This window comes from Lepus europaeus, chromosome 1 (assembly GCF_033115175.1).
Source record: "Lepus europaeus isolate LE1 chromosome 1, mLepTim1.pri, whole genome shotgun sequence".
Taxonomy (NCBI): Eukaryota; Metazoa; Chordata; class Mammalia; order Lagomorpha; family Leporidae; genus Lepus; species Lepus europaeus.
The window spans coordinates 82,102,745-82,114,938 of NC_084827.1; the positions used below are offsets into that span (position 1 = coordinate 82,102,745).

The following is a 12,194-nucleotide window of genomic DNA, read 5'->3' on the forward strand; positions in this document are numbered from 1 at the left end:
GTTAGAGTGGAAGACTCCAAAAAGCACAGAGTACGTGCAAGGCTTTTTCTTTGCTTTGTCATTGAGCAATGTGGCTGTTGTCACAACAGACTTAAAGAGCAGATGCACTTGGAAAGCCAAGACACTGTAGCAAAATATATATATATATATATATATAGATAGATAGATAGATAGATAGATATGTGTATATATATATATACATATATATATATAAAACCTAAATGAAAGATCTCTGTGAGTGAGATCCCAGTGGAAAGAATAGGCCATCAAAGAAGGAAGTACCTTTCTCTGAAGGGAGGAAAGAACTTCTACTTTGACTATGGCCTTGTCTAAATGAGATTGGAGTTGGTGAACTCAAAAGGCTTCCATAGCCTTGGCAGCTCATGACAAGAGCCTCAGGTGATTATTGACTCCATAAATAAGAGTGTCAATTGTTAAATCAACAACAGGAGTCACTGTACAATTACTTCCCATGTAGAATCTCTGTCCTTCATGTGTTGTGCTATGTGAATTAACAGTATAACTAGTACTCAAACAGTACTTTATACTTTGTGTTTCTGTGTGGGTGCAACCTGTTGAAATCTTTACTTACTATATACTAAGCTGATCTTAGTATATAAATATGATCTTGTATATAAAGATAATTGAAAATGAATCTTGATGAAGAATAGGATGGGAGAGGGAGATGGGATGGCTGTGGGTAGGAGCGAGGTTATGGGGGGAAAAAGCTGCTATAATCCAAAAGTTGGTACTTTGGAAATTTATATTTATTAAATAAAAGTTAAAAAAAAAGAGTAGATGCACTAATGGGGTATACAATATTACAATATGCATCAATTAAGAAAACATGAAAGGGTATTCATAAACCTATTTGAAGCAGCCTTAAAGATTCTCAGATAAAACTGAGTAAAAATTCTTTTAAAGATTAGTTTTATTCATTTGAAGGGTGGAATTATAGAGAGAGGAAAAGGCAGAGGAAGAGGCAGAGGAGGGAGAGGTAGAAAAGGGAGAGGCAGAGGAGTGGAAGGGAGAGGAAGGAGAGGGAGAGGGAGAAGGAGAGGAAGAGCCAGGCAGAGGAGGGAGAGGAAGAGGTCTTCTATCTGCTGCTTCACAGGGAGAGAGAGAGAGGGAGATGGGGAGGGATGAAGGGGAAGGTGAGGGGAGGGAGAGGGGAGGGGGAGGAAAAGACGAGGAAGGGGAGGTATTCCATTTGCTGGGTCAATCCTAAATGTCAGAGACAGCCAGGGTTGGGCCAGACTGAAGCCAGGAGGCAGCAGTTTTATTGGGGTCTCTCACATGGGTGCAGCAGCCCAAGGACTTGGACTATCTTCCACATTAACAGGAAGCTGAATTGGAAGTGGAGCAGCAGGGATTAGAACTGGTGTGGGATGCTGGTGTTACAGACAGCAGCTTAATCCATTACGCCACAATGCTGGCCCCAAAACTGAGTAAATTTTTGAAAAGGCTGGAGGTCATGTTTTCTAAAGGTGTTGGCAAAAATAAATAAAATTTAGGTAATCACCATTTTCACACTTTTACTACAGATCAGAAAGACAGGAAGGAGGTATACACTTATGTGTCCAACTTTACAAAGAAATCAACAATGAGGCTTATTTTATAGTATGTAATATTTTCAAAATATCAATAAAATTATCATTGTATCATGAGATCTTACTCAAATGTTAGAAATAGTTTTCAATTCTTAGACCATACAATAAGGTGATACAATAATTAAGCTTATATTGGCATTAAAGTGCTAAAAATGTGACTATAGTGACAGACTAGGGGCTAGATTTTCTATGTAGAGAATAATAAGGATTGAGAAAAAAATACCACTAAAAAGTTGCCAAATGCAATAAATACTTAAGCCAATCCCATGAATTATCATTGTGTGCCTATAGATCAGAAGAAATGACTTAAAGTATATTATCTTTTCATTATTCAGAAGAATAAATTTGATATTTCATGTTTATGAAAATAAAAAGTACAACTGAAAACTAAGAAAGCTAATAATGCAAGCTATAGTATTAATTTCGGAGCTCAGAGGGTAACTGAGTTTATTTGGGACTTTTTTTTCAGTTGGGAATGCAGAAGCATATTAACTAGCTCTCAAAGACAATTATGTTTATGCCATGACAGCAGAAGGGAAATAAAGTATTTCATAGGACACTCAAGTGCACTGTCTACGTAAGATACATTATGTACAGGATTATATTTCATTTAAAATATTTTAGTAATATTTAGATTCCAGAAATTTAGAATTAATTAATTTTAATTAATATTAGTTTTTTTTAAACTTTTATTTAGTAAATATAAATTTCCAAAGTACAGTTTATGGATTACAATGGCTTTTCCCCACCATAACTTCCCTTCCACCCGCAACCCTCCCTCTCACATTCCATTCACATCAAAATTCATTTTCAATTATCTTTATATATAGAAGATCAATTTAGTATATATTAAGTAAAGATTTCAACAGTTAGCACCCACACAGAAACACAAAGTGTAAAATACTGTTTCAGTACTAGTTATAGCATTAATTCACATTGAACAACACATTAAGGACAGAGATACTACATGAGGAGTAAGTACACAGTGGCTCCTGTTGTTGACTTAACAAATTGACATTCTTGTTTATGGCATGAGTAATCTCCCTAGGCTCTAGTCATGAGTTTCCAAGGCTATGGAAGCCTTTTGAGTTCACCGACTTTGATCTTATTTAAAAATTTATATTCATAAAGTCCCTCACTTCCATCTTTGGCCTGACCTTGCTGCAGCCATTGCGGACATTAGGAGAGTGACTCAGCAGACGAGAGCTTCCTGTCTCTGTCTCTATTTGCCTCTCAAATAAATAAAAAATTAAAGAAAATCCTTACTAAAAACACTATTTCCAGAAAATAATAATATTTCTGGATAATTAAAATATTTTTCTTACTTTTAAATTTATGTTTTTAACTTATATATAGTAAAATAAAGTTAGATCAATAAAGGATAGAAAAATAACATCAAAAATGGAAAAAAATCTTGATTGAATTACTTTGGGAAGTAGATACTGTAAAAATCAGATATGCAAAAAAAGCAAATGAGGAACTTTCTGTATTTAGTTCAAGATAGTAGTGTGTATGGGTCAAAAAATATCCCTTTTTCCCTATCTCCCAAAAGTAGAATTGCTCTCCTAATTACAAACAGTGCTGGTAAATAGTATGGGTGTGACAAACATGAGTTGAAGGAATGGATGTAACTTTCACTGAGCGATGGGAATGACATGCACAATCATTTGGAGTGAAGGTAGAATTATGCAGATATCTACGTCAGGTTTTAAACAGATTATAGAGATTCTTCATATGCATGTGAATAATAATACATATATAGTCTTCATATAGAAATACTTCACATTTCAGAGAAGTTTTTTTTTTTTCTATTTATATAAGAGGCAGAGACAAATAGACAAGGATATATAGACAGGCAGAGAAAGAGAGAACTCTCATCCACTGGTTCTTTCCCCAAATACCCACAATTGCTGAGTACAGGATGGGAATGGATCTGTGAGCCAGGAAAGCAATCTTGGCCTCTCACATAGGTGTCAGGGTCTCAACTACTTAGGCCCTCCAGGGTCTGCATTGATAGGAAACTGGAGTCAGGAGCTGGGCTAGGACGTGAACTCAGGCAGTTCAGTTTGTGAAGTAGGTGGCTTACCTACTGGATTAATGCCTACTCCAGTGAATTATTTTTTAACCTTAAAAAAAAAAAAGAACACTAACATCCAACAAATACTTATCTAGTGAACTGACAAATCTCTCCCATCTTCATGCCACCCACCCTCTTACACACATGACAGCACTGACAATGTTTACTTGTACCCAGTCAGCTGTCCACATCCCTTAATCTTCCTGTAACCTATTTCAAAACACAGATTTATCTTATTTATTTCAGAATCTAAACATGCTGCAAAGAACTAGAATGGATCAAATAGAGAAGTAGCATTTTCAGATTTAAGAAAGCATTTGATATTTTCTCTACAGAGTTCCTACCTTGGAACTAGGAATCCTTCAACTGAGTGCCAGCCAAATGGATTTTCAGATATATGAACAATCTGTTGGCTGGGAGAAATTATCAGTGAAAAGTTAACCTAGCCAATTGGAAGGGTCAGATCAGGGCCTTTTACTGGATGTTGTCCAAATTCTGCAGGGATGTCTATGATCTGACTCACTTTATCCAAGAGGAACATTACCAGAAAAATAGTATCCAAACCGGAAATATCCAAAATTCCACTAACAGGACCAGTAGGTGCACTGATTGATTTTTCCACTAAAAGCTCTTTTCAAAAATTATTTATGAGGCCGGTACTGTGGTGCGGTAGGCTAAGCCTCCTCCTGCGGCACCGACACCCCATATGGATGCTGGTTCGTGTCCCGGCTGCTCCTCTTCTGATCTTGCTTTCTGCTATGGCCTGGGAAAGCAGTAGAGGATGTCTTGAGCTCTTGGGCCCCTGCACCCATGTGGGAGACCGAGAAGAAGCTCCTGGCTTCTGGCTTCGGATTGGCGCAGTGCCGACCGTGGCGGCCATTTGGTGAGTGAACCAGCGGATGGATGACCTTTCTCTCTGTCTCTCCCTCTCACTGTCTGTAAGTCTACCTCTCAAATAAACAAAAATCTTTTCAAAAAATTATTTATTTATTGGGCCTGGTATCATGGAGTAGCATGTAAAACCGCTGCCTACAATGCCATCATCCCATATGGGCACCAGTTTGAGTCATGGCTGTTCCACTTGCGACCCAGCTCCCTGATAATGTGTCTGAGAAAGCAGGGGAGGATGGTTCAAGTCCTTGACTAGTCCAGCTCAGGCATTTGCAGCCATCTGGGGAGTGAACCAGTGGATGGAAGATCTCTCTGTCTCTGTCTCTGTCTCTCTCTCTCTCTAACTCTGCCTTTCAAATAAATCCTTTTTCAAATTTTTTATTTATATATATTCATTTGAAAAGCAGAGATAGAAAGAGAGACAGAGAGATTGCTTCCCAAATACCCATAACAGCTGGGGCCCAGCCATGCCAAAACTAGAAGCCTGGAATGTAGTCAGGTCTCTCACATGGTTGGCAGGGACTGAGTCACTAGAGCCAACTGCTACTTCCCAGGTGCACATTAACAGGAAGCAGAAAATACATAAAGGGATTCTTTTTTACCATTGCTATTCTTTAAAATAGGAATTTTAGGAGAGGTTTACAAAAGCTGTTCCAGAGACTTACCATTAATAAAGAAATGTTGGAGGAAGTGACAGTAGCATGTGAGAAAACTAGCTTGAAACAAAATTCCTAATAATTACATCAGAATACATTCCTAGAGGTAGCTTTCGTTTTAGTATGGTTATATGTCTCATCTGCCTTCCTGGAATTAGCTTGTATATCATCAAGTAATTTGATAAGTGTTTTCTTGATACCGGAAGAAGAGGTGTCCGATTAGCTGACTCATTTTCTCACATTGAATCTAATATGTTTAGATGTTATATTGTTAGCATCCTTAAATATTTTTCACGGTGTTCCCACCAGGTACTGTGTGTACATGCATGTATATGTGTGCATGTGTATTATATATGTGCATATGGAAATACGATCTATGTATCCATAGAGATTCATATGCATGTGTGTAAATATTATAGTCAATATATAGTACCTATATTTGTGTGTATGTATAAAACCATATAGTCTATGCCTTTCTACTAGCTCAGATAAAGGGAGAAGAATGAGAGAGAGACTAAAACTACATGGTTATATAAGAATAGCTTATCTTATTCAGTGCATAATTGGTGATATGTACTAGTTAAGGATTTGGTTTTCTATTTATTTGCTACTGTTATAGCCTTAAAGAAAGATGAAAGTATATAATCAAAGTTTATATTCTACTGATTATGTATTTCCAAACATTTATTTGTATTGACTGTTCAAAGACTATAAAGAGAAACACCACTGAGAAAATACTATAACATGGTAAGAGAAGATGCCCACATTTGAATATGTGAGTGCATTTTTCCTCATAATCCAACTACCTTGGTCAAGGTAATAAAAGATACTAAAAATTTAAATCTAGAGTGTGGTATCCAATTTTAATGTTTACTAACTAAAGATGTGTTAACTAAGCAACCTCTCCATATTGTATTATCTGTTCAAGATTGAATTAAGCACTAGCCAATCCTCTGCTATATGAAGACTGGGCAGAAAACTGAAACAACTTGAGTACGTCAACAAAGTTAATGATAAATAATCACTCAATTTGGCTAAATGGATTCTCTTAGTAAGACACAATATAATGATTTCTATAGTGCAGTTGATAAAGAGTTTAGTGATCAGGGCTAAGTTTCTATTTTAATGCTCCCCTTAATTAAAAAGGAAGAAATTCATATTTAAAAGACCATTGTCCACTCTAGGATAGCATTGTACAATTGAATGTTAATAGCATCTTTCAGAACACAAATATAGCACTCTATGGAAGTCATGTACTTTGTTGCATATTATTGTGTCACATTGCTCCTTTGAATATTTATTTAAAACCTATGATTCGAGGCTAGTGTAGTAGCATAAGTAGGTTAAGCTGCCATCTGAGACACCAGCATTCCATGTGAGTGCTGGTTCATTTCCTGGCTGCTCCACTCTGATCCAGCTCCCTGTTTTTGGACTTGGAAAAGCAGTGGAAGATGGCCCAAGTATTTGGGCCCTTGCATACACATGGGAGACCTAGATGAACCTTATGGTTCCTGGTTTAGGTCTGGCCCAACCCTGGCTGTTGCAGCCATCGGGTTGGGCCAACCAGCGATGGAAAATCTCTCCTAATCATCCTCTCTCTCTCCCTGTAACTATGTCTTTCAAAACAAATAGGTATTTTTTTTAAAGATTTAGTTATTTGAAAGGCAGAATTACAGAGGCAGATGCAGAGGCTAAGAGAGAGGGAGAAAGAGAGGGGGAGAGAGAGAGGTCTTCCATGCACTGGTTCACTCCCCAGATGGCCACAAAGGCCTGAGCTGGGCCAATCCAAAGCCCTGAGTCTGGAGCATCTTCCAGGTCTCCCATATGGGTGCAGGGGCCCAAGGACTTGGGCCATCTTCCACTGCTTTCCCAGGCTATAGCAGAACAAAATAAATAAGTCTAAAAAAAAAATGCTGACTCCAGATGTAGAAATGGTAGGTACAAATTAATATAAATTGTTGGCTATGCACTGTGCTATGTAAGTATTATTCTTATATAACCAATAGCTATCTATTCTTCAGGGAAATTTTATGAAAAAGACTTATTTTTATGAAACCTTTAATGATGATTTCAAAGAATCAGACAGAGACAGTTCTAGGAACCAGATTTAAGCTCAAGTCCATTTTACAGTAAGGGAGACATTTTCCACCACATGCTTTGCATTTAATTGATTAAATCACAAAGTAACTAGAAGCTTGAAGAAAATGAATATTATAAAAATATTATGGATGCTTGCTAGTGGGAATTCAGTGATGACATTCAAGAGGAGCAGTCTCTAAAGATACGGAAAATGGAAAATGTGATGGTATATTGATCGGTACAGTGAAATCCAGGAAACTAATTACTTTGAAATTAGAGGAAGAGTAATACTGAAAACAAGATCCTGCAGGAGATAAGAAGTGTAGTTCTGTTCCTAGTACTGTGTCCAGTTTTGTTAGACAAACTACATTGGTGGTGAGGGAAGGGAGCAGGGTTCATATGCATATAACAGAAAACTTTACCCTTTAATATATCCAGGCAATCTCCTCTAGTCTTTATTTCTTGTCCACAGCTATTTCATATTTATTCTTTTTAAAGATAATTTTATCCTTCATTAGCCAATGATATTTCTCATTTTATGCCCTTCCATTATTTAATAAAATGGCATTTTCCCCCCCAATGAAGCAAATTTAATACAGTAGGAAAAATTTGAAGCCCATGAATGAGGTCAGTTATTGTGAGATCTCTGATTTAGTTGAAATATCTTTAGAAAATCTTTTGTTAGAATATTTCTTATCGACACCATGTGCATTAGAAAATTCAGTATATAATTCATTCATTCTAAATATACTGAAATGTATGCTCATTAAATTTTTACAAGGATATTTCCATAAAAAGGAAACAGTGACTAAATAAAAAAGGACCACATAATTTTCTGAACAATTTTCTTTGTGTAATATCTAAGTTCTGAGCAATGTTATTTGCAGAAAGAATCATAAATATTCATAACTGGAGAAGATAAAGAATAAAATACCACCTTGCTTTAATAAGGCATATATTGTGGTAGATTTCTTCATTTCATATCACTTAAAATAATCACATATTCCTTAAATATACAGAGAAACAAATCAGATAAATATATTAGGAAACTTTTGAAAATAATATTTTCTTGTGTAATGCTTCTTTTCAATCCTTCAATATTTTTTTCAAACCAAGGAAATTTTTCTCAGTTCACAGTAGTTACACTTTGAAACATTTAGTCTTTTTTTTTTTTTTTACTTTAAATAACTACTTCAGCAAAAATGACATGAAGACATGAAAAACGATGTATTTAGAGGAAACCTTGAATTTCACTCAAATAGAATTCCCAGAGTTTCTCACTCAGGTTGTTTAGAACAACAAGAAACATATTTTTATGGTAACAATGTCCAAGATTTGATTGGCTTTGGAGTAAACAGACATTTTGTAACAAAACCAGCAACAATGTCAAAATAAAATTTTGATAACTAAGGTGAGTTATTATTATATATGAAATGTAAAAGCAATTTTATTTAAGTTTCAATACCTTGTTGCTTTCGTGGATCATAAATCTGAAGCCCAAAGAGGGGTGGTCTTTCATGTCTCAGTAATGTCACCTCACTTGTTATCAAATCTAGTTGAAAAATGGAACCATTCATATAGTCAGTCCAGAACACATAATTCCCATGATGTGACAGTCCAAAAGGATGGTTCAACTCTTTCCCACTGTAAACAATCTGCAAAATATAAACACATCATGAAAAATCAGAGTTGACGTTTAAAACATGACTGAATTTGTAGCAAAAATTATATTCAAACAACAGAAGATGATCTAACTAATAACATAACTCATATTTTCTTCTTCTAGATTTAAAAAATGGATTTCACCATGTAAGCATATTATTCTTTTCTTAGGGCATGCTACATGAAGGAGATCATTTGCATTTCATCCACTTAAATTCTCTCCTAGAAAGCACTAAAGCTACAGTCAAGAATGAAAACATCAAAATGCCTTAACCCAACTCTCATCCTTATCTCTGAATAATTCTCCTCACTATGTTTTTGCATCCTGAGATGTAGCTTGTCCAACAGCCATCAAACAGAGCATATTTGGCCAGCCAACATTGGGAGTGAAAAGAATCCTTCTACTTTAATTGTGCCAATGCAAATTGAGTAAATATGAGATATGATAAGAAAAATGGTAAATAGTTTAATTATTAGTAGTAAACTGATAAGTCTGGCAAATTTCAATTCTGACTATGTAATACATTGCTTACATTCCTGTTATATTTCTGTTGCTTAAATAGAGTAATCATGTGATAAACATCTACTTTGTAGAAGGGGAATAAATAATACCTACAAAAGTAATTTTCCACCTTTCACCATTTATAAAATCATATTGCTCATATGAGAAAATATTTATATTCATCTTATTTAAAATTATAGAATTAAGGAAGTTATCCAAATAATTTAGGATTAGAAATACAAATTTTACTCCTTTTAACTGAATTTTTCATGCCAATTACCCAATACTGAGTAATGGAGACAATCTGAATTTTTTTTCACCTTCATGGAGGCTAAAATATGCTGGCCATGAAAATGTTTATATGCTGCATACATACTAAAATCCTTAAAGGACTCATAAGTGTTCATAAAGTACTTGCTAATATGAAACATTAAGCTAAATGTCAATCAGTTTTTTGGAGGAAAATATTTAAAGCCCTGTTAAAGGAAATCAATGCTTGTGAGGGTCTTAACTGTTAAGTTCACTGTCTATTTCTCAAACAGAATTGATAATGAGTAGAATTCTGTACAGTCTGTCACCCCAAAAAGGAAGGAAATTCAATGTCAAAGGAAATATTTTGAAAATTTCTATCATTTCTTTGTCTAATTAAAAGTTGAAATAAGTTCATGGTGTTAGTTGTAGTTAAGTAATTATCAGGTGAAAAACTGAGGTGCTGTCTTGTCAAATATGCCTCTGTCTCACAGTCCATGGAATAATTTGAATTACACAATTATTTCAAAATTATTTTATAGTGATTCTAGCCAAAGAGGCAAGAGGAAGCTGTTACATAGACCACTAGGCTTCAAGTTCAGTTCATTCCCACGTCAATGTCACAAATCTCTTCTTTCAGATAAACCTTTATAATTATTTTCTCATTACACATACGTTAAATTTAAACTACAAATATTGAACATATATGACTAGATTTGGTTTGCTTGGAAATAGAAAACTCATCAATAATGTAGAAAAAGCTGTACTTTATAACAGCCCTGATATCCTGAGAGGAGCTTTTTAAAAATCCCACAAATCCTGGCATACCACAGTGAGCTAGGCTTGGTCTCCCGGAGGCAAGTGCCAGCTGCAGTACTTCATGCTCAGCCTCCCATAGCCCCCCACAGAGCCTATTGGCAGCCACCTCAGAGGGGTAAAAATAAACTTGAAAGTATTTTTAACACAACACAACAAGGCTCTGTGAAAGAAGACGCCTGTGGGTTAAAAACAGCAGTGTTTGTCTTTTACCTTCCTGTGAGTTCCATTCAAAAACACTTTTTCAATATGATCATAATAGGCATCACACCAGTATAATGTGTTGCTGTGAAAGTCCAGAGTTAAACCGTTTGGCCACAGCATCTTTGAAGTCACAAAAATCTGCCGATTGAAGCCATCCATCCAAGCCTTCTCGATCCTTCCCACACTGTCATCTATTTCATCTTCCTCCCAGTCTGTCCAATACATCCAACTAGGACATTAAAAACAAGAGAACACACGTGTTATTTTAATCAGCCATTGTACAGAGAGACACTCCCTCAAGACCTGCACTTCCGTAAGACCTAATTACATTCTGATTTGTTCTCCCAATACTTAACTGTCAAAAATACGGGGCAGCTGTGAATTTCTAAGGGAAGGAAAGATTTGTTCACTTGAAACAGTCCATTTAGATTCATTAGAGGAAACTCACCACACCACAATCACACTTACTTGCCTCCTGCATTAATTAACCCAACACTCGGTGAAAATTATTTTTCTTTGGGGTTGATAGCCAGTATAGCAAATGATTTTTTGTGATGTTGCTATTTTTAAATGTTGTCTCCTTCACTATATATATAACCAATTGTGTGATTAAAATGCGGACCAATTACAAGAGAACCCATGGCACAATTAATGATCTACTCCAAGTTTTATTTAATCTCAGATGACTTACTATTTTTTAAGGCAGGCAACTGGATTGCCTTTGTACTAAAGGGCATAGTTGCAGTGGGTTTGTTTGGTCAGGTTCATTTTGTCTTGCTGATGCAAATTATCTGTGCTTTATTGCTGCTTATTATTACTCCAAAACCTACAAAAGATGATTTAGCTGCTCATAAGTTTAATAACAGCAGGTTGACTGACCTTGAGATTTTGAGCTTTAATTTCTAGCTCAAACAAAAGCATCTGTCTTTGAAAGCAAATCTTTTGTGTAAGCTCTAACAGTGGGAGAAGGGGCTTTGAGCTAATGTTCCAATTCCCCCATGAATAAGGTTAAAACCTACCACATGTTTTGTTTTAGGGTCATGTGAAAGTTTCTGAGTTATTTATTAAACTGTAGGTTTTAATTCAGTCGCTTCACATACAACTTTATAAAGTCTCAAAGTTTCTCTACGCTGCTGGCTCTGGACATACCCTAATTGGATCTCCTGCATCCCTAATTTTTTGGACTTAAAAGAATTTTTGAGGTAATTTACAATAAGTCTGTGTCTATAACTAGAGATCCTGCTGTAATCTAAACTGACATATTTGGCAAAATAGAAAATGTGACAAAGCAGCCATTGTGTCATAACAATTAAACACTTCCTTACTTCCTCAACAGTTTACAACTATGTGGATAAGCCTTTCAAACGTGAGAAAGTACATTCAGACTTTTGAATTTATTAATTCTAGAAATTTTTATGGTAACATGCCTATCTTATCTTCTTTTCCTT

At 35.6% G+C, this 12,194-nt stretch overlaps 1 protein-coding gene across 1 annotated transcript in view; it reads right to left on the bottom strand.

The window, feature by feature from the left end:
- Positions 1–12,194, bottom strand: part of LRP1B (LDL receptor related protein 1B) — a 2,136,850-nt gene that overhangs the window by 910,648 nt on the left and 1,214,008 nt on the right. Inside the window, exons 13-14 of the mRNA XM_062186250.1 lie at positions 10,756–10,975; positions 8,779–8,968 (exon numbers count right to left, since the gene is read on the bottom strand). Coding sequence (XP_062042234.1) covers positions 8,779–8,968; positions 10,756–10,975 — 410 coding nt within the window. The remainder of the gene's footprint in view (positions 1–8,778; positions 8,969–10,755; positions 10,976–12,194) is intronic.